At 49.4% G+C, this 23,324-nt stretch overlaps 1 protein-coding gene across 1 annotated transcript in view; it reads left to right on the plus strand.

Moving 5' to 3' along the window:
* The first annotated feature begins 980 nt into the window (after positions 1-980).
* LOC147108861 (transcription factor E2F1-like) overlaps positions 981-23,324 on the plus strand; it is a 41,063-nt gene continuing 18,719 nt past the window's right edge. Inside the window, exons 1-3 of the mRNA XM_086005779.1 lie at positions 981-1,554; positions 17,374-17,464; positions 20,926-21,145. Of these exons, the coding sequence (XP_085861905.1) occupies positions 1,249-1,554; positions 17,374-17,464; positions 20,926-21,145 (617 nt within the window). The 5' untranslated portion in view covers positions 981-1,248. The remainder of the gene's footprint in view (positions 1,555-17,373; positions 17,465-20,925; positions 21,146-23,324) is intronic.

The following is a 23,324-nucleotide window of genomic DNA, read 5'->3' on the forward strand; positions in this document are numbered from 1 at the left end:
TCTAACTCCTTCTTGAATATATTTAATGAATTGGCCTCCACTGCCTTCTGTGGTAGAGAATTCCACAGGTTCACCACTCTCTGGGTGAAGAAATTCCTCATCTCTGTCCTAAATGGCTTACCCCTTATCCTTAGACTGTGACCCCTGGTTCTGGACTCCCTGACCATCGGGAACATTCTTCCTGCATCTAGTCTGTCTGTTCTATGTTTTCTATCTCTCTACCACAGAAGGCGGTGGAGGCCAGTTCATTAAATATATTCAAGGAGTTGGATATATTTCTTAAGGCCAAAGGGTAACTTTTGTCCGAACAGAGGGTAACTCTTTTGTTAGGGATCAAGGGGTATGGGGAGAAAGCAGGGCCCGGGTACTGAATTTGGATGATCAGCCATGATTGCATTGAATGGCGGAGCAGGCTCGAGGGGCCGAATGGCCTACTCCTGCTCCTATCTTCTGTTTTCTATGTCTATGTTTTCCGATGTAGTCCTGTTAGAATTTTATAAGTTTCAATGAGCTTCCCCTCTCATTCTTCTAAACTCCCGCGAGCATAAGCCCAATCGACCCCTCGTACGTCATTCCTGCCATCCCAGGTATCAGTCTGCTGAATCTTCACTGAACTCCTTCCATGGCAAGAACATCCTTCCTCAGATAAATGGAAGTCTTTCCCTACCCACCCTAGTCTCTGCAGTGGGACTTGAACCCACCCAGGATCTTCTGATGCAGAAGGCGACAGAGAGAGAGAGTGCTACCCAATGAGCCATGAGGGGTGAGGAGGAGGGGAGGGCTGTGTGCTCCACTTCCTGGTTTTCCCCTCACACGCTGATTGGACGGAGCCGGCTGCCTATCCGCGGGCGCGCCGTGGGGTCGCAGCCAATGGGCGGCGGGGGGCGGTCGGCCGCTGGCCAATGGGGCGGCAGGGGGGCGGGGCCGGCCATTGTTACGCAGCCGGGCGCTGTTTCGCGGCAAATATTTGGCGCGTAAAAAGCTCGCTGTTCTGTGCGGCTTCCTGGACCCAAGTGTCCTTTTAACCTGCATCAGTTACCCGGGATAACTACTGCATCGCCCCGGGGGGGAGCTGCAGAAGCACCCGGGACACCTCTCTTTTAAAAAAAAAAAAATTAATAACTTGCTGCTGGAAAAAAATAATATTTTAAGACTTCTTTTTTCTTTCTCTCTTGCAGTGGGAAACCAGGACAAAACAAAAAAATTGCAACAACAGCAAAAAAAAAAAAAAATCTATATATATATAAAATGTCCAAAGGAATGGTCCCGGTTGCGATAAAGCCGGAGCCCGGGACGGGCACAGTGACTGTGTCTTGCTGCGGAGCCGAGGGGCTGGTCGGGCCGGGGCCAGGGCCGGGGCCGCCGCCGTCGCTGCTGCTTTTCTCTTCCCCAGAAAGTGGCCGAGCTGAACCTGTGCAGAAGGCAGAGCGGACGGGGGCGGCGGAGGAGGAGGAAGAGGAGGCGGCGGTTCACAGGGTGCTGCTGTTTGCTGCGACTCCTCAGGGTGCCGGGTCAGCCGAGTGGGGGCAGCGGCCGTCTCTGGGACGCCCACCGGTAATCTGATCTGGTGATATTTGGAGTGTGTGTGTACAATGCTGGCTGCACCAGCATCCACCAAAGGGAACATACTTACATGTAGATGTATGATTGATTGTGGCTGAATATTATTGTACCTTTTAGTTACACTTGACTTTGTGTGTGTGTGTGTGTATGTATACTGACTTATGTGCCCTATCTATATGCGTGTGTGTGTGTCCCTATCTATATGCGTGTGTGTGTCCCTATCTATATGCGTGTGTGTGTCCCTATCTATATGCGTGCGTGTGTGTGTGTCCCTATCTATATGCGTGTGTGTGTCCCTATCTATATGCGTGTGTGTCCCTATCTATATGCGTGTGTGTGTCCCTATCTATATGCGTGTGTGTGTCCCTATCTATATGCGTGTGTGTGTCCCTATCTATATGCGTGCGTGTGTGTGTGTCCCTATCTATATGCGTGTGTGTGTCCCTATCTATGTGCGTGTGTGTGTGTCCCTATCTATGTGCGTGTGTGTGTGTCCCTATCTATATGCGTGTGTGTGTGTCCCTATCTATATGCGTGCGTGTGTGTGTGTCCCTATCTATATGCGTGTGTGTGTCCCTATCTATATGCGTGTGTGTGTCCCTATATATGCGTGTGTGTGTGTCCCTATATATGCGTGTGTGTGTGTCCCTATCTATATGCGTGTGTGTCCCTATCTATATGCGTGTGTGTGTCCCTATCTATATGCGTGTGTGTGTCCCTATCTATATGCGTGTGTGTCCCTATCTATATGCGTGTGTGTGTCCCTATCTATATGCGTGTGTGTGTCCCTATCTATATGCGTGTGTGTGTCCCTATCTATATGCGTGTGTGTGTCCCTATCTATATGCGTGTGTGTGTCCCTATCTATATGCGTGTGTGTGTCCCTATATATGCGTGTGTGTGTCCCTATATATGCGTGTGTGTGTCCCTATATATGCGTGTGTGTGTCCCTATCTATATGCGTGTGTGTGTCCCTATCTATATGCGTGTGTGTCCCTATCTATATGCGTGTGTCCCTATCTATATGCGTGTGTCCCTATCTATATGCGTGTGTCCCTATCTATATGCGTGTGTCCCTATCTATATGCGTGTGTCCCTATCTATATGCGTGTGTCCCTATCTATATGCGTGTGTCCCTATCTATATGCGTGTGTCCCTATCTATATGCGTGTGTCCCTATCTATATGCGTGTGTCCCTATCTATATGCGTGTGTGTCCCTATCTATATGCGTGTGTGTGTCCCTATCTATATGCGTGTGTGTGTCCCTATCTATATGCGTGTGTGTCCCTATCTATATGCGTGTGTGTGTCCCTATATATGCGTGTGTGTGTGTCCCTATATATGCGTGTGTGTGTGTCCCTATCTATATGCGTGTGTGTGTGTCCCTATCTATATGCGTGCGTGTGTGTGTGTCCCTATCTATATGCGTGTGTGTGTCCCTATCTATATGCGTGTGTGTGTGTCCCTATATATGCGTGTGTGTGTGTCCCTATCTATATGCGTGTGTGTCCCTATCTATATGCGTGTGTGTGTCCCTATCTATATGCGTGTGTGTCCCTATCTATATGCGTGTGTGTCCCTATCTATATGCGTGTGTGTGTCCCTATCTATATGCGTGTGTGTCCCTATCTATATGCGTGTGTGTGTCCCTATCTATATGCGTGTGTGTGTCCCTATCTATATGCGTGTGTGTGTCCCTATCTATATGCGTGTGTGTGTCCCTATATATGCGTGTGTGTGTCCCTATATATGCGTGTGTGTGTCCCTATCTATATGCGTGTGTGTGTCCCTATCTATATGCGTGTGTGTCCCTATCTATATGCGTGTGTGTCCCTATCTATATGCGTGTGTCCCTATCTATATGCGTGTGTGTGTCCCTATCTATATGCGTGTGTGTCCCTATCTATATGCGTGTGTCCCTATCTATATGCGTGTGTCCCTATCTATATGCGTGTGTCCCTATCTATATGCGTGTGTCCCTATCTATATGCGTGTGTCCCTATCTATATGCGTGTGTCCCTATCTATATGCGTGTGTCCCTATCTATATGCGTGTGTCCCTATCTATATGCGTGTGTCCCTATCTATATGCGTGTGTCCCTATCTATATGCGTGTGTCCCTATCTATATGCGTGTGTCCCTATCTATATGCGTGTGTCCCTATCTATATGCGTGTGTCCCTATCTATATGCGTGTGTCCCTATCTATATGCGTGTGTCCCTATCTATATGCGTGTGTGTCCCTATCTATATGCGTGTGTGTGTCCCTATCTATATGCGTGTGTGTGTCCCTATCTATATGCGTGTGTGTCCCTATCTATATGCGTGTGTGTGTCCCTATATATGCGTGTGTGTGTCCCTATCTATGCGTGTGTGTGTCCCTATCTATGCGTGTGTGTGTCCCTATCTATATGCGTGTGTGTGTCCCTGTCTATATGCGTGTGTGTGTCCCTGTCTATATGCGTGTGTGTGTCCCTGTCTATATGCGTGTGCGTGTCCCTGTCTATATGCGTGTGCGTGTCCCTGTCTATATGCGTGTGCGTGTCCCTGTCTATATGCGTGTGCGTGTCCCTGTCTATATGCGTGTGCGTGTCCCTGTCTATATGCGTGTGCGTGTCCCTGTCTATATGCGTGTGCGTGTCCCTGTCTATATGCGTGTGCGTGTCCCTGTCTATATGCGTGTGCGTGTCCCTGTCTATATGCGTGTGTGTCCCTATCTATATGCGTGTGTGTGTCCCTATCTATATGCGTGTGTGTGTCCCTATCTATATGCGTGTGTGTGTCCCTATCTATATGCGTGTGTGTGTGTCCCTATCTATATGCGTGTGTGTGTCCCTATCTATATGCGTGTGTGTGTCCCTATCTATATGCGTGTGTGTGTCCCTATCTATATGCGTGTGTGTCCCTATCTATATGCGTGTGTGTGTCCCTATCTATATGCGTGTGTGTGTCCCTATCTATATGCGTGTGTGTGTCCCTATCTATATGCGTGTGTGTCCCTATCTATATGCGTGTGTGTGTCCCTATCTATATGCGTGTGTGTGTCCCTATCTATATGCGTGTGTGTGTCCCTATCTATATGCGTGTGTGTGTCCCTATCTATATGCGTGTGTGTCCCTATCTATATGCGTGTGTGTGTCCCTATCTATATGCGTGTGTGTGTCCCTCTCTATATGCGTGTGTGTGTCCCTGTCTATACGCGTGTGTGTGTCCCTGTCTATATGCGTGTGTCACTGTCTATATGCGTGTGTCCCTGTCTATATGCGTGTGTCCCTGTCTATATGCGTGTGTCCCTGTCTATATGCGTGTGTCCCTGTCTATATGCGTGTGTCCCTGTCTATATGCGTGTGTGTCCCTGTCTATGTGCGTGTGTGTCCCTGTCTATGTGCGTGTGTGTCCCTGTCTATGTGTGTGTGTCCCTGTCTATGTGTGTGTGTCCCTGTCTATGTGCGTGTGTGTCTCCCTGTCTATGTGCGTGTGTGTCTCCCTGTCTATGTGCGTGTGTGTCTCCCTGTCTATGTGCGTGTGTGTCTCCCTGTCTATGTGCGTGTGTGTCTCCCTGTCTATGTGCGTGTGTCTCCCTGTCTATGTGCGTGTGTGTCTCCCTGTCTATGTGCGTGTGTGTCTCCCTGTCTATGTGCGTGTGTGTCTCCCTGTCTATGTGCGTGTGTGTCTCCCTGTCTATGTGCGTGTGTGTCTCCCTGTCTATGTGCGTGTGTGTCTCCCTGTCTATGTGCGTGTGTGTCTCCCTGTCTATGTGCGTGTGTGTCTCCCTGTCTATGTGCGTGTGTGTCTCCCTGTCTATGTGCGTGTGTGTCTCCCTGTCTATGTGCGTGTGTGTCTCCCTGTCTATGTGCGTGTGTGTCTCCCTGTCTATGTGCGTGTGTGTCTCCCTGTCTATGTGCGTGTGTGTCTCCCTGTCTATGTGCGTGTGTCTCCCTGTCTATGTGCGTGTGTGTCTCCCTGTCTATGTGCGTGTGTGTCTCCCTGTCTATGTGCGTGTGTGTCTCCCTGTCTATGTGCGTGTGTCTCCCTGTCTATGTGCGTGTGTGTCTCCCTGTCTATGTGCGTGTGTCTCCCTGTCTATGTGCGTGTGTGTGTCCCTGTCTATGTGCGTGTGTGTCTCCCTGTCTATGTGCGTGTGTGTGTCCCTATCTATATGCGTGTGTGTGTCCCTATATATGCGTGTGTGTGTGTCCCTATATATGCGTGTGTGTGTGTCCCTATCTATGCGTGTGTGTGTGTCCCTATATATGCGTGTGTGTGTCCCTATCTATATGCGTGTGTCCCTATCTATATGCGTGTGCGTGTCCCTATCTATATGCGTGTGCGTGTCCCTATCTATATGCGTGTGCGTGTCCCTATCTATATGCGTGTGCGTGTCCCTGTCTATATGCGTGTGCGTGTCCCTGTCTATATGCGTGTGCGTGTCCCTGTCTATATGCGTGTGCGTGTCCCTGTCTATATGCGTGTGCGTGTCCCTGTCTATATGCGTGTGCGTGTCCCTGTCTATATGCGTGTGCGTGTCCCTGTCTATATGCGTGTGCGTGTCCCTGTCTATATGCGTGTGTCCCTGTCTATATGCGTGTGTCCCTGTCTATATGCGTGTGCGTGTCCCTGTCTATATGCGTGTGCGTGTCCCTGTCTATATGCGTGTGCGTGTCCCTGTCTATATGCGTGTGCGTGTCCCTGTCTATATGCGTGTGCGTGTCCCTGTCTATATGCGTGTGCGTGTCCCTGTCTATATGCGTGTGCGCGTCCCTGTCTATATGCGTGTGCGCGTCCCTGTCTATATGCGTGTGCGCGTCCCTGTCTATATGCGTGTGCGCGTCCCTGTCTATATGCGTGTGTCCCTGTCTATATGCGTGTGTGTCCCTGTCTATATGCGTGTGTGTCCCTGTCTATATGCGTGTGTGTCCCCCTGTCTATATGCGTGTGTGTCCCTGTCTATATGCGTGTGTGTGTCCCTGTCTATATGCGTGTGTGTGTACCTGTCTATATGCGTGTGTGTCCCTATCTATATGCGTGTGTGTCCCTATCTATATGCGTGTGTCCCTATCTATATGCGTGTGTGTGTACCTGTCTATATGCGTGTGTGTCCCTATCTATATGCGTGTGTGTCCCTGTCTATGTGCGTGTGTCCCTGTCTATGTGCGTGTGTGTGTCCCTGTCTATGTGCGTGTGTGTCTCCCTGTCTATGTGCGTGTGTGTCTCCGTCTATGTGCGTGTGTGTCTCCCTGTCTATGTGCGTGTGTGTGTCCCTGTCTATGTGCGTGTGTGTGTCCCTGTCTATGTGCGTGTGTGTCCCTGTCTACGTGCGTGTGTCCCTGTCTATATGCGTGTGTGTGTCCCTGTCTATATGCGTGTGTGTCCCTGTCTATATGCGTGTGTGTGTCCCTGTCTATATGCGTGTGTGTGTCCCTGTCTATATGCGTGTGTGTGTCCCTGTCTATATGCGTGTGTGTGTCCCTGTCTATATGCGTGTGTGTGTCCCTGTCTATATGCGTGTGTGTGTCCCTGTCTATATGCGTGTGTGTGTCCCTGTCTATATGCGTGTGTGTGTCCCTGTCTATATGCGTGTGTGTGTCCCTGTCTATATGCGTGTGTGTGTCCCTGTCTATATGCGTGTGTGTGTCCCTGTCTATATGCGTGTGTGTGTCCCTGTCTATATGCGTGTGTGTGTCCCTGTCTATATGCGTGTGTCCCTGTCTATATGCGTGTGCGTGTCCCTGTCTATATGCGTGTGCGTGTCCCTATCTATATGCGTGTGCGTGTCCCTATCTATATGCGTGTGCGTGTCCCTATCTATATGCGTGTGCGTGTCCCTATCTATATGCGTGTGCGTGTCCCTATCTATATGCGTGTGCGTGTCCCTATCTATATGCGTGTGCGTGTCCCTATCTATATGCGTGTGCGTGTCCCTGTCTATATGCGTGTGCGTGTCCCTGTCTATATGCGTGTGCGTGTCCCTGTCTATATGCGTGTGCGTGTCCCTGTCTATATGCGTGTGCGTGTCCCTGTCTATATGCGTGTGCGTGTCCCTGTCTATATGCGTGTGTGTGTCCCTGTCTATATGCGTGTGTCCCTGTCTATATGCGTGTGTCCCTGTCTATATGCGTGTGTCCCTGTCTATATGCGTGTGTCCCTGTCTATATGCGTGTGCGTGTCCCTGTCTATATGCGTGTGCGTGTCCCTGTCTATATGCGTGTGCGTGTCCCTGTCTATATGCGTGTGCGTGTCCCTGTCTATATGCGTGTGCGTGTCCCTGTCTATATGCGTGTGCGTGTCCCTGTCTATATGCGTGTGCGTGTCCCTGTCTATATGCGTGTGCGTGTCCCTGTCTATATGCGTGTGCGTGTCCCTGTCTATATGCGTGTGCGTGTCCCTGTCTATATGCGTGTGCGTGTCCCTGTCTATATGCGTGTGCGTGTCCCTGTCTATATGCGTGTGTGTGTCCCTGTCTATATGCGTGTGTGTGTCCCTGTCTATATGCGTGTGTGTGTCCCTGTCTATATGCGTGTGTGTGTCCCTGTCTATATGCGTGTGTGTGTCCCTGTCTATATGCGTGTGTGTCCCTATCTATATGCGTGTGTCCCTATCTATATGCGTGTGTGTGTCCCTATCTATATGCGTGTGTGTGTCCCTATCTATATGCGTGTGTGTGTCCCTATCTATATGCGTGTGTGTGTCCCTATCTATATGCGTGTGTGTGTCCCTATCTATATGCGTGTGTGTGTCCCTATCTATATGCGTGTGTGTGTCCCTATCTATATGCGTGTGTGTGTGTCCCTATCTATATGCGTGTGTGTGTCCCTATCTATATGCGTGTGTGTGTCCCTATCTATATGCGTGTGTGTGTCCCTATCTATATGCGTGTGTGTGTCCCTATCTATATGCGTGTGTGTCCCTGTCTATATGCGTGTGTGTGTCCCTGTCTATATGCGTGTGTGTGTCCCTGTCTATATGCGTGTGTGTGTCCCTGTCTATATGCGTGTGTCCCTGTCTATATGCGTGTGTCCCTGTCTATATGCGTGTGTCCCTGTCTATATGCGTGTGTCCCTGTCTATATGCGTGTGTCCCTGTCTATGTGCGTGTGTGTGTCCCTGTCTATGTGCGTGTGTGTGTCCCTGTCTATGTGCGTGTGTGTGTCCCTGTCTATGTGCGTGTGTGTGTCCCTGTCTACGTGCGTGTGTCCCTGTCTATATGCGTGTGTGTGTCCCTGTCTATATGCGTGTGTGTCCCTGTCTATATGCGTGTGTGTCCCTGTCTATATGCGTGTGTGTGTCCCTGTCTATATGCGTGTGTGTGTCCCTGTCTATATGCGTGTGTGTGTCCCTGTCTATATGCGTGTGTGTCCCTGTCTATATGCGTGTGTGTCCCTGTCTATATGCGTGTGTGTCCCTGTCTATATGCGTGTGTGTGTCCCTGTCTATATGCGTGTGTGTGTGTCCCTGTCTATATGCGTGTGTGTGTCCCTGTCTATATGCGTGTGTGTGTCCCTGTCTATATGCGTGTGTGTGTCCCTGTCTATATGCGTGTGTGTGTCCCTGTCTATATGCGTGTGTGTCCCTGTCTATATGCGTGTGTGTGTCCCTGTCTATATGCGTGTGTGTGTCCCTGTCTATATGCGTGTGTGTGTCCCTGTCTATATGCGTGTGTGTGTGTCCCTGTCTATATGCGTGTGTGTGTGTCCCTGTCTATATGCGTGTGTGTGTCCCTGTCTATATGCGTGTGTGTGTCCCTGTCTATATGCGTGTGTGTGTCCCTGTCTATATGCGTGTGTGTCCCTGTCTATATGCGTGTGTGTCCCTGTCTATATGCGTGTGTGTCCCTGTCTATATGCGTGTGTCCCTGTCTATATGCGTGTGTGTCCCTGTCTATATGCGTGTGTCCCTGTCTATATGCGTGTGTGTGTCCTTCTATATGCGTGTGTGTCCCTGTCTATATGCGTGTGTCCCTGTCTATATGCGTGTGTCCCTGTCTATATGCGTGTGTGTCCCTGTCTATATGCGTGTGTGTGTCCCTGTCTATATGCGTGTGTGTCCCTGTCTATATGCGTGTGTGTGTCCCTGTCTATATGCGTGTGTGTGTCCCTGTCTATATGCGTGTGTGTGTCCCTGTCTATATGCGTGTGTCCCTGTCTATATGCCTTTGTGTCCCTGTCTATATGCGTGTGTGTGTCCCTGCCTATATGCGTGTGTGTGTCCCTGTCTATATGCGTGTGTGTCCCTGTCTATATGCGTGTGTGTGTCCCTGTCTATATGCGTGTGTGTCCCTGTCTATATGCGTGTGTGTGTCCCTGTCTATATGCGTGTGTGTGTCCCTGTCTATATGCGTGTGTGTGTCCCTGTCTATATGCGTGTGTGTGTCCCTGTCTATATGCGTGTGTGTCCCTGTCTATATGCGTGTGTGTCCCTGTCTATATGCGTGTGTGTGTCCCTGTCTATATGCGTGTGTGTCCCTGTCTATATGCGTGTGTGTCCCTGTCTATATGCGTGTGTGTCCCTGTCTATATGCGTGTGTGTCCCTGTCTATATGCGTGTGTGTCCCTGTCTATATGCGTGTGTGTCCCTGTCTATATGCGTGTGTGTGTCCCTGTCTATATGCGTGTGTGTGTCCCTGTCTATATGCGTGTGTGTGTCCCTGTCTATATGCGTGTGTGTCCCTGTCTATATGCGTGTGTCCCTTTCTATATGCGTGTGTGTGTCCCTGTCTATATGCGTGTGTGTGTCCCTGTCTATATGCGTGTGTGTGTCCCTGTCTATATGCGTGTGTGTGTCCCTGTCTATATGCGTGTGTGTGTCCCTGTCTATATGCGTGTGTGTGTCCCTGTCTATATGCGTGTGTGTCCCTGTCTATATGCGTGTGTGTCCCTGTCTATATGCGTGTGTGTGTCCCTGTCTATATGCGTGTGTGTGTCCCTGTCTATATGCGTGTGTGTGTCCCTGTCTATATGCGTGTGTGTGTCCCTGTCTATATGCGTGTGTGTCCCTGTCTATATGCGTGTGTGTCCCTGTCTATATGCGTGTGTGTCCCTGTCTATATGCGTGTGTCCCTGTCTATATGCGTGTGTGTCCCTGTCTATATGCGTGTGTGTCCCTGTCTATATGCGTGTGTCCCTGTCTATATGCGTGTGTGTGTCCCTGTCTATATGCGTGTGTGTCCCTGTCTATATGCGTGTGTGTCCCTGTCTATATGCGTGTGTGTGTGTCCCTGTCTATATGCGTGTGTGTCCCTGTCTATATGCGTGTGTGTCCCTGTCTATATGCGTGTGTCCGTGTATATGCGTGTGTGTGTCCCTGTCTATATGCGTGTGTGTGTCCCTGTCTATATGCGTGTGTGTCCCTGTCTATATGCGTGTGTGTCCCTGTCTATATGCGTGTGTGTGTCCCTGTCTATATGCGTGTGTGTCCCTGTCTACATGTGTGTGTGTGTCCCTGTCTACATGCGTGTGTGTGTCCCTGTCTGTGTGTGTCCCTGTCTACATGCGTGCGGGTGTCCCTGTCTACATGCGTGTGTCCCTGTCTACATGCGTGTGTCCCTGTCTACATGCGTGTGTCCCTGTCTACATGCGTGCCCCTGTCTACATGCGTGTGTCCCTGTCTACATGCGTGTGTCCCTGTCTACATGCGTGTGTCCCTGTCTACATGCGTGTGTCCCTGTCTACATGCGTGTGTGTCCGTCTACATGCGTGTCCCTGTCTACATGCGTGTGTGTGTGTCCCTGTCTACATGCGTGTGTGTGTCCCTGTCTACATGCGTGTGTGTGTCCCTGTCTATCTGTGTGTGTGTGTGTATCTGTGTGTGTGTGTCCCTATCTGTCTATATGCCTGTGTGTGTCCCTGTGTGTGTGTCCCTGTGTGTGTGTCCCTGTGTGTGTGTCCCTGTGTGTGTGTGTCCCTGTGTGTGTGTCCCTGTCTGTGTGTGTGTGTCCGTCTGTCTGTGTGTGAGTGTGTCCCTATCTATCTCTGCAACCTATACATTTATCTAATTCATAAAAAATCCATATGTACATAGCTTTCTATATGCTACATATACTCCTGTACTGACCAAAATATATAACTTTTGGTATTTTTTCATTGAATTTATACTATTTTAAGTTGATGAGGGCAGCACTATTTAGTGGTTTAATATGTTTGCATTCAAACTTTTTCTAGAGTATTCTACATGATTAGAGCTGGGTGTTTTAGGTGCTGTAAAGTTTGTATTTGGTCATTTTTTTTCAGATGATCTGAGTTTTTTTAGAATAAGTTTTGTCTGTTAGCGGGTTGGTAAATTATCTCCCACCAGCATTTTAAGCATGTGACCTCATGTCATTAAGTGTGTGATAATGGCCTTGCCTCTAATCTTGCAGTGAAACTGTTTTGGGGTTCAGTGTTGCCGTACAAGCTGCCCGTCTAATCTAATAGCAGATCATGCCTACCTATTCCCAGTTAATCCCCTTGGCTGCAAAATCCCCTGATGGTGATTGCAGCAGTGCCACCTCACATAAAAAACCTGATGGCAGTGCATTCAGGTGCTAGAGAGAGCAGCACTGACCAGGACACCATGGTTCAAAACCCTTGTCCCTGACCCTTCCTTTCAATCATACACACTTCCCCCCCCCCCCCCCACCAAAAAAAACCTGGGGACCTCAAGTTATGGGTCTTTGGTCACAGAATCTAGAGAAGCAAAAGTTCTGGATCACAGAATGGAAAACGTTCTGTGGGTGCCGGTGGCCCAGATACTGTTTAGGCCCTAAGCTCTGGAATTCCCTCCCTAAACCTCTCTACCTCTCTCTACTCCTTTTTAAGATGCTCCTTAAAACCTACCTCTTTGAGCAAGCTTTTGGTCACCTGTCCTAATATCTCCTTATGTGGCTCGGTGTCAAATTTTGTTTGATAATCGCTCCTGTGAAGCACCTTGGGACGTTTTACTACGTTAACGGTGCTATCTAAATGCAAGAAGTTGTTGTTGAGGCGATTGCTGTCCCCGGATACCATGCACTTTGAATTCTCATCTCTGTAAGGCTAGCTAGACAACAGTAGAAATTTGTGGCCTGAGAGCTAGTTACAGAACTGCATTCATAGAGGCCTAACAGCAGGCTGGCTGCTGCGAGCACTGAGCTGAGAATCGGTGCCTCACAGACAGGGAAAGTAAACAAAGAGCCCTCGATATAACAGTTATGTAGGGGGGGAGGGACGCCCAGGAGAAAAAGTACATCCCTTTCCACTCTGCTCCCCCGGTGATGTGCCTGAGAATCAATTGGCTATCATGGAAGGAAACACACACACAGACACACACACTCCTGCTTTGTGGCATAGCGTGCTTTGAAATAAAATAAAATTCATTTTAAAAAGGTTATTCAGTCACCATCAGTTTTATTGCCAAAAAAAAAAATTTGATCATTTACCCAGCGCTTCAACTTATTAATTGCCGCAGTTTTTCCCTTTTTAAAAAGCGACCCCACCCCTTCCCCAGTTTACTTATCGAATTGTTTTAGTCTAATTCCAATTATTTACCGTTTAAATGTTAAGAGCTAGTGCACTGTGTACAGTTTTGGTCGCCACATTACAGGAAGGATGTGATTGCACTAGAGAGGGTACAGAGGAGATTTATGAGAATGTTGCCAGGACTGGAGAGATTGGATAGGCTGAGGTTGTTTTCTTTGGAACAGAGGAGGCTGAGGGGAGACCTAATTGAGGTGTATAAAATGATGAGCAGCCTAGAGTGGACAGGGAGGACCTATTTCCCTTAGCGGAGAGGTCAATAACCAGGGGGCATAGATTTAAAGTAATTGGTAGAAGGCTTAGAGCGGAGTTGAGAACTTTTTTTCACCCAGAGCGCGGTGGGGGGGCCTGGAACTCACTGCCTGAAAGGGCGGGAGAGGCAGAAACCCTCATCACATATTTAAAAAGTACTTGGATATGCACTTGGAGTGCCGTAACCTACAAGGCTACGGACCAAGAGCTGGGAAGTGGGATTAGGCCGGATCGCTCTTTTTCAGCCGGCACAGACACGATGGGCCAAATGGCCTCCTTCTGTGCCGTAACTTTCTATGATTCGATGACCTGGTTCGTAGGAGTTCCTGAGACCATCTCTCAAATCCCTGGGCTAATGATGCCTCCTTGACGTTGAGGCCTTGGTAACTCCTTCCTGTCACTTCCTCTGGTGTTGTTGGCAGCACTTCTTTTTGGTGGGGGGGGGGATATTTTCCTTTTTAATTGGTGAAATAGGCTGTTTTATATATTTTTTTAAAGTGCCCTCGGGCTTTAAAGTGGTTGAGTGCGTAAACTGCATGGCGTGGGCCTGAGTCATGCAGACCTGGAAAGGGACCCATGTTTGATGACTGACGTGCCGAGGTCGTTGAATTCAGCCAGCGGGGGCGAGGGTTGTAATTTGCTGCTGGGCTCGGGAGGAGACAGATCGGCCAGTGTTCCTGTTCCTGACTCTTTTTTTCCCCCCCCTGTGAAGTCTGCTGGAAAGTGCATGTGACTTTAGCGTGAGGCCTTAGCTGTGACATCCTCACGGCCGAATAGCAGGCTCGGGCACAGGCCCGACGGGCCGAATGGCCGCCTCCTGTGCCGTAAATTTCAATGAGTCCATGATTCAGACACTTGTCGGGCTAGGCTCACGTTAACAGAATACAAATGGTCATTTCAATTACGTAGCGGACGACCTGTGGTATTGTATCTCAATATATTCATGACCTAAGAAATAGGAGCAGGAGTAGGCCATTCGGCCCCTCGAGCCTGCTCCGCCATTTAGTAAGATCATGGCTGATCTTCAACTTCAACTCCACCTTCCTGCACTATCCCCATATCCCTTGATTCCCTTAATATCCAAGAATCTATCGACCCTGGGCGGGGGGGGCGAGGGGAGAGTTAGGAGTCAGGATAGGAGTGGTTTGTTTAACTGGAGCTAATATTGCATGTCTATGGCCCAGAGTTTGAAAAGAAAAGTCTTGTTGGCGGAATACTTGCAGTCTTCGAGACTCCCAAGAGTCAGCTGTTGTTTTGAGGGCTCGTGGGCATTTTGACAAGGTTTCTGATTGACACCACTCTAGCCATAGGATACTCATCATGTATTTAACAGGGACTAATGAGATGCTGGACCCATAAGAACATAAGAAAGAGGAGCAGGAGTAGGCCATACGGCCCCTCGAGCCTGCTCCACCATTCAATAAGATCACGGCTGATCTTCGACCTCAACTCCACTTTCCTGCCCGATCTCCGTATCCCTTGATTCCCCTAGAGTCCAAAAATCTATCGATCTCAGCCTTGGATATACTCAAAGACTCAGCATTCGCAGCCCTCTGGGGCAGAGAATTCCAAAGATTCACAACCCTCTGAGTGAAGAAATTCCTCCTCATCTCAGTCTTAAATGGCCGACCCCTTATCCTGAGACTATGCCCCCTAGTTCTAGACACTCCAGCCAGGGGAAACAACCTCTCGGCATCTACCCTGTCAATCCCCCTCAGAATCTTGTATGTTTCAATGAGATCACCTCTCATTCTTCTAAACTCCAGAGAGTATAGGCCCAATCTATTCAATCTCTCCTCATAGGACAATCCTCTCATCCCAGGAATCAATCTAGTGAACCTTTGTTGCACCGCCTCCAAGGCAAGTATATCCTTCCTTAGATAAGGAGACCCAAACTGTGCCCAGTACTCCAGGTGTGGTCTCACCAAGGCCCTGTACAATTGTAGCAAGACTTCCTTACTCTTATACTCCAACCCCCTTGCAATAAAGGCCAACATGCCATTTGCCTTCCTTATTGCTTGCTGTACCTACATGCTAGCTTTCTGTTTCTTGCACGAGGACACCCAAATCTCTCAGAACACCAACATTTGAAAGTTTCTCGCCATTTAAAAAATATTCTGTTCTTTAAGAAAGTGGCCCTGTAGCCCCTCGCTCCCCAGGAATGTAGTCATACTTCTAGTAATTTAACCTTTTACGCAGCGAGTTGTTGTGATCTGGAATGCGCTGCCTGAAAGGGCGGTGGAGGCAGATTCAATAATAACTTTCAAAAGGGAATTGGATCACTACTTAAAAATGTGAAGGGTATGGGAGTAGAGCGGGGGGGAGTGGGACTAATTGGATAGGTCTTAAAGAGAGCCGGCACAGACGCACTGGGCCGAATGGCCGCCTCCTTCTGTACTGTAAAATTCTGACCTCCGTTCCGCTGCCCGCACGGCCTAATTTAATCGCAATAGACTTGAGCTGTGTGTTATCACCCGCCGCGACCTCCCGGGTGAGGTTCGGGACGGTGACGGATTGGCTTGCTGCCCCATCTGTATCTCCCTGCGGACTGGGCAGGAGGTGGGGCCTGCTGGGTTGGGGGATGTGTGGCTGAAGCGCCGATATACTAGGCTGCAACTTGGTGGGATGTGGAATTGGTTGTGTGGTCTTTCCCACTGGTGACTCCGACCCCTCTCTTTTCCCCCCCCCCCCCGCCCCAAAAGACATTGCCATGCAATGAATTTTCAACCATGCCAAAACGGAGTGCAGATGTTTGAAGGGGTCGGGGGGGGGGGGGCGGCAACGACTGAGCGGAGGTTGTACTAGGCTGTGCTCTAGCCTCTGGTTGGCGTGGCATCAATAGAAGCCAAGAGTAGAGCAGCCACCAGCTGCCTCGGGGGGTGAGTGATAAGATGCTCGGCAAAGCTTAGCATGGAAGGAGCAGGGAGAAGCATTGCCTGAGTGACGGAAATCAGCCCCTCCGTAAGGATAAGATGACACAGTTTAAAAAAAAACATATGCTGTAAATCCCTTTTTTTTTAAAAGAAACACGTTGCACACTCCTTTTAATATTTAAACAATTTAGCCACTCCCTCTGGCGATGTCACTGGAGTAGCTCCATCCTGACGGTGCTGCCATCTCCTCAGCCTGCGACATCTCTCAACACGGTCTCCCTTCCCATTCATGTGAACTGAGGCCAACAAAGGGGGGGAATTCCTTCTCCGCTCTTCAGTACTGGGTGCTCAGAGAGATTCTTTTTGAAGCTGCGGTTTTGACACAATTTATCAGCGTCTGCTGAAGGGTATCCCATCTCGGATACCTTGGGTGTGTGTGGGTGGGGTGTGCTGGGCAAAGTCGGAACCATTTGATACCAACTTCTTTCTACCCTCAGTTTACCAGCTGTGAAATGAGGTGCACAGGATTCGATTCCCACGCAGTGAGTTCACCTCTAAGCGATGAGGGGAGCTGCCTGTGTCGTTAACATGCGGGCACCCGCAAAAGTAGCGGGTTGGTTTGCACACACTGTTTTACAGTTCGCAGTTGCAATGATGGAGTTCTCTCTAAGGTGCTTGGCCAAGAGGTATGAATTCAGAAGAATGCGAGGGGATCTCATTGAAGCATACAAAATTATTACAGGGCTTGATAGGGTGGGTGCTGGGAGAATGTTTCCCTTGGCTGGGGAGTCTAGAACCAGGGGCCACAGCCTCAGGATAAAGGGTAGGCCATTCAGGACTGAGATGGGAAGAAATTTCTTCACACACAGGGTAGTGAATCTTTGGAATTCTCTACCCCCAGAGGGCTGTGGAGGTTCAGTCATTGGGTATATTCAAAACAGAAGTCGATAGATTTCTGACTAGTGAAGGCATCAAGGGATATGGCGATAGGGCTGGTGAATGGAGTTGAGGCAGAAGATCAGCCATGATCTCATTGAATGGCGGAGCAGGCTCGAGGGGCCGAATGGCCTACTCCTGCTCCTATTTGTTATGTTCTTATGAATCCAAAAACAGCGGCCGTCATTCTCGGTGTCCACCCCCCCCCACCCCCGGGTATCCATGAGTGGGCTTTGACGGAGTTTCTTTTGATGCTCTGCAGGTGAAGAGGAAATTGGAGTTGGAGAGCGATCATCAGTATCTGGCTGTGGAGATGGAGACCCCCAAAGGGAAAGGGAAGTCGTCTGGGCGAGGTACGGTGCGATGTCGCAGAACTGTGACCGTGCCATTTCAAAACTTCTTTTTTAAACGCACTAAATTCCCCTGTCCAGGAGGACTTGAGCCCGCCAGTCTAAGCTCCTCCTCTCCTCGAACAAGCCATGGAAAGCACATGAACATTATCTTGGCTCTTTGCAGCACTCAGCCACAAAGCCTCTATGGCGAAGGCCTGGGATTGGGCGAGCCTGGCTGCCCTTCTGATTGGGGCGTGCAATGTGGTTGGGGGGGGGGGGGGACTTCGTAAAATGGCCAGCTTTGTTTCCCTGGCAGATGTGAGTGGAGCGGACTTGTGTACGATGCCAGCTCTGCTTATTCTATTCCACGATAGTTTGCCAGCTTCGAGGGCTGATATCCTCTCTGACGGCCCTTGTACCACTCCTCCAAGAATCTGCTGCTGAAACCCTCAGCCACGCCTTTGTTACCTCTGGTCCCGAATCCCACCTACCCCCCCCCCGCCCCCTCCGTAATCTTGAGCTCATTCAAAAACTCTGCTGCCTGTATTCTAACTCGCGCCAAGCCCCGCTCACCCATTGCTGCTGAGCTGCAGTGGATCACGGTCCACACCAACGCTTCTATTTAAAATTCTCATCCTTGTTTTCAAACTACTCCATGGCCTCGCCCCACCCTATTTCTGTAACCTCCTCCGGCCCTACAACCAACGTTCCCGTTAAGCTGTGCGGCGGTGTGGAGGTCCCGCACAGGCCGCTCACTGGCTTTTCAGTGGGAATAACCGCGCACGCGCGAAGATTTGATTGGGCCGTGCAGCCAGTTAAAGGGCCCCGTGTGCCAAAAAAAAATACAAGTGTGAACATTGCTGACAACCCTCTGAGATCTCTGCGCTCCTCCAATTCTGGCCTCTTGAGCATCCCCGATTTTCTTCACTCCTACCATTGGTGGCCATGCCTTCAGCTGCCTAGGCCCTAAGCTCTGGAATTCCCTCCCTAAACCTCTCCGACTCTCCACCTTTCTCTCCTCCTTTAAGACGCTCCTTAAAACCTACCTCTTTGACCAAGCTTTTGGTCACCCGTCCCAATATCTCCTTATGTGGCTCGGTGTCAAATTTTGTTTGTTAACGGTCTTGTGAAGCACCTTGGGACGCTTTACTATGTTAAAGGCGCTATATAAATATAAGTTGATCGATTTTGCACGGTGGGATATTTTTCCCCCCTCCTCTCCTGAGGCTGTAGAGTTGTGTTGGGATGGGGGGTTCCCTGGGGCACCAGCCACTTTGGTCCCTGAACCAAAGTGTCCAACAATGGGGAGCGTCGGAGCCGAGCCCGACCCTGTTCACGCGTGACAGCTGGACACATGCACTTTCCATTGGGTGGTTGTTGCATCGTGATCGGGAAACAAAAAAAACCCCATTCTTCCCCCTAGCCCAGGGATATTGAGGAAAATGATCGCACTCTTACTACTACTACTGCCCTTGCTAAGGTTCTCGGGGACGTTGGGTTCAACCTGGTCTGGAGGATTCAGTACCACATTACATGGTGGATTTACCTCCTTTCAAACTATTCTTTAAATCGGAGTGACGCTGGTAAGGACACGACCTGCCCTTCCCTAGTTACCCCGAGTAGCTTATAGAATAGATTCATATAAACTTGCAGCACAGAAGGAGGCCATTCGGCCCGTCGTGCCTGTGCCGGCTCTGTGAAAGAGCAGTCGCGCTCAGCCCCACAAACCCCCCGCTTTTTGTCCGTAACCCTGAGAGCTCCTCATCCTCCAGAACCCGTCCAACTCCCTTTTAAAATTATTTATGGAATCAGCTTTCACCACATTTTCAGGCAGAGCGTTCCAGATCCCGACAACTGAGTGGAAAAAAAATTCTCCTCATCTCCCCTCTCGATCTTTTGCTGATGATTTTAAATCTGATCATCTCTGGTTATTGACCCACTCGCCAGAGGGTATAGTTTTTCTCTCTCTACTCTATCAAAACCTCTCATCTTGAAAACCTCGATTAGATCACCTCTTAACCTTCTCTGTTCCAAGGAGAACAGTCCTAACTTTTCCAACCCCTCCTCATAACTGAAGTCCCTCCTCCCTGGTAACATCCTGGTGAACCCTCCTCTGCACCCTTTCTAAGGCCTTTACATCGTTCCTGAAAATTAGTGCCCAAAATTGCCCACAATAATCCAGCTGAGGCCTGACCAGTGATTTATAAAGTGCGAGCATGATCTCTTTGCTTTTATATTCTATCCCTCTATTTATGAAACCGAATAACCCAAATGCTTTTTTGGCCATATTAGTCCTCCCAAAGTGCATCACTTCACCCTTCTCCACATTGAACTGCATCTGCCGTGCCTCTGCCCATTTCACCATCCTGTCTGTCATCCTGAAGCCTCTAACTCTCCTCATCATGATCTACTACTTTGCCAAGTTTCATATCATCGGCAAACTTTATAATGTTGCTCCCTACCTCCGAATCTAGGTCGTTCTATAAAAATTGCAATAAGCAATAGCTTGTTAGGCCACTTCAGAGGGCATTACTGGCCAATCATATCCAGGCCAGACTGGGTAAGGGTGGCAACTCCCCAATCTGGAGGACATTAGTGAACCGGTTGGGTTTGACCTCGCGACCTCTGGGTTGCTAGTCCAGTTCCATAACCACGACACCACCTATTGGCCCATTGGGGAATCCGTAAAGGTTTTTAATTTGGTTGCTGAATGAACAATTTAATGAACTGCAATTCACAGATCGGGAGTGCGCCTGTGGTCCTGGTACGAGGGTGGCAAGATTCTTGTCCTCTCTTCCTCAGAACTTGCCAGTTACAGTTGCAAACAGGGGGTAGCACACTCGCCTCTGTGTCGGAAGGTGGTGGGTTCAAGTCTCACTCCAGACATTTGAGCCTATAATCCAGGCTGACAGTGCAGTGCTGAGGGAGAATTGCACTGTCGGCGGTGCCGCCTTTTAGATGAGACGTTAAACCGAGGCCCTGTCCACCTTCAAAGGTGGACGTAAAAGATCCCGTGGCCACTATTTCGAAGAAGAGCAGGGGAGTTCTTCCCGGTATCCTGGCCAATATTTATCCCTCAAACAACACTTAAAATCAAACAGATTATCTGGTCATTATCACATTGCTGTTTGTGGGAGCTTGCTGTGCACAAGTTGGCTGCCGCGCTTCCTACATTACAACAGTGATTACACTCCAGAAAAGTACTTCATTGGCTGTAATGTGCTTTGAGACGTGCTGAGGTTGTGAAAGGTGCTATGTAAATGCAAGTTATGGAGTAGTTGAGGCGAAATAGCAGAGGTGCATTTAAGGGGAAGCTAGAGAAACACATGAGGGAGAAAGGAAGAGAAGGTTATGCCGATGGGGTGAGATGAAGTACGGTGGGAGGAGGCTCGTGTGGAGCATAAACACCGGCATGGACTAGTTGGACCGCATGGCCTGTGCTGTAAAATCTGTGTAATTCTATGCAAGTTCTTTGGTCTTAGGCCTGAAGTCCCCAGTGGAGAAGACTCGATATGACACATCCCTGAGCCTGATCACCAAGCGATTTATCCAGTTACTGGGGCAGTCTTCGGATGGCGTACTGGACCTGAATTGGGCGGCACAAGTCCTCGAAGTGCAGAAGCGCCGAATCTACGACATCACCAACGTACTGGAAGGCATCAAGCTCATCACCAAGAAATCCAAGAATCACATCCAGTGGCTGTAAGTGTTGCAGCCGGCGCAGAACAAGCGGCATTTAAAGCGGCGGAACCCTAGCATGATACGGCACCGAAGCAGGCCGTTCGGCCCATCGTGCCCGTGCCAGCCCTTTGGTAGAGCTGTCCAATTGGTCCTGCTCCCCCTGCCCATTCCCCACAGCCATGCAGATTTTCCCCCTTCAGGTATTTCTCCAATTCCCTTTTGAAAGTTACTATTGAATCTGCTTCCCGATCATCATAAGTCGCTGCGTTTATAAAAAAAAAAAAAGTTTCCTCGTGTCGCCTCTGGTTCGTTTGCCAATCACCATAAATCTGTGTCCTCTGGTTACTGATCCTCCTGCCACCGGAAACTGTTACTCCTCATTCAGTCTATCAAAACCCTTCATGATTTTCTCTGCACCTGGCCTGTGGCTGAGCATAAGAACATAAGAAATAGGAGCAGGAGTAGGCCATTTGGCCCTTCGAGCCTGCTCCGCCATTCAGTGAGATGGAGTCATAGAGTTTTACAGCACAGGAAGAGGCCCATCGTGTCTGCTCCCACCATCAAGCCCTGTCTATTTTAATCATGGCTGATCTGCCTCGACTCCATTCACCGGCCCTATCGCCATATCCCTTGATGCCCTTACTAGTCAGAAATCTATCGACTTCTGTTTTGAATATACCCAATGACTGAGCCTCCACAGCCCTCGGGGGTAGAGAATTCCAAAGATTCACCACCCTCTGTGTGAAGAAATTTCTTCCCATCTCAGTCCTGAATAGCCTACCCTTTATCCTGAGGCTGCGGCCCCTGGTTCTAGACTCCCCAGCCAAGGGAAACATTCTCCCAGCATCCACCCTATCAAGCCCTGTAATAATTTTGTATGCTTCAATGAGATTCCCCCTCATTCTTCTGAATTCAAGAGAATACAGACCTAGTTTACTCAATCTCTTCCCATACGACTGTCCCGCCATCCCAGGAATCAACCTCGTGAACCTTCGTTGCACTCCCTCTATGGCAAGTATATCCTTCCTTAGGCTTAGGTTGGTCCCCAACCCGAGCAGCACCATAATTGGCCTTGGATGCCCTGGGTTTGGGGGAAGGGAGGGTGGGGGGAGAATCGGCCACGCTCCTGCGCAGTGCCCAGTAGCTACTGCTGGATAATGTGTGGGAGAATGTCTGACGAAACTAGACTCGCCTGCGATTGCGCCCCCCCCCACCACCCTCACCCAAGGTCAAGTAACCTGCTGACATTAGGCTATTGTATGAAGAATGGCCAGTTGTGTGTGGCACCGGAGAGCTTGCTGCTGCTGCATCACCCAGGAGCTGTGCCCCAGGAAGATGAGGTCACCGCTGGGGAGGGGGGGGGGGGGGGGGCGAACCAAATCAATACTAAATGATTCAAAATGGCAAGAAGCTAGGAACTGTGGATGATCAGAGAAAAAAAAAAAATACTTCATTTCTATAGCGCCTTTCACAACCCCTGGACGTCCCAACCAATGAAGTACTTTTTTGAAGTGGAGTCACTGTTGTAATGCGGGAAATGCGGCAGCCAATTTGCACACAGCAAGCTCCCACAAACGGCAATGTGATAATGACCAGATCATCTCTTTATAGTGATGTTGGTTGAGGGATAAATATTGGCCTAGGACACCGGGGAGAACTCCCCTGGTCGTCTTCGAAATATGATCACCATGGGATCTTTTACATCCACCTAAGCGAGCAGATGGGGCCTCGGTTTAATGTCTTATCCGTACAGAAATCACTAAAAGCTGGTGGACAGGTACAAAAGATAATTAGAAAAGGCTAATGGAATGTTGGCCTTTATCTCACGGGGGCTGGAGTACAAAGGGGTTGAAGTTATGCTACAGTTGTATAAAGCTCTGGTCAGACCCTATCTGGAGTGACTGCGTTCAGTTCTGGGCCCCGTACCTCAGGAAGGATAGATTGGCCTTGGAGAGGGAGCAGCGCAGATTCACCAGAATGATACCGGGATCAAAAGGGTTAAATTATGAGGACAGGTTGCATAGACTGGGCTTGTATTCCCTCGAGTACAGAAGATTAAGGGGTGATCTGATTGAGGTGTTTAAGATGATTAAAGGAGTTGATAGTGTAGAGAGAGAGAAACTCTTTCCTCTAGTGGGGGGAGTCCAGAACAAGGGGGCATAATCTTAAAATTAGAGCCAGGCCGTTCAGGGTTGAGGTC

This window comes from Somniosus microcephalus, chromosome 13 (genome assembly GCF_052327205.1).
Source record: "Somniosus microcephalus isolate GS21.2 chromosome 13, FLI_Smic_1.0, whole genome shotgun sequence".
Lineage (NCBI taxonomy): Eukaryota > Metazoa > Chordata > Chondrichthyes > Squaliformes > Somniosidae > Somniosus > Somniosus microcephalus.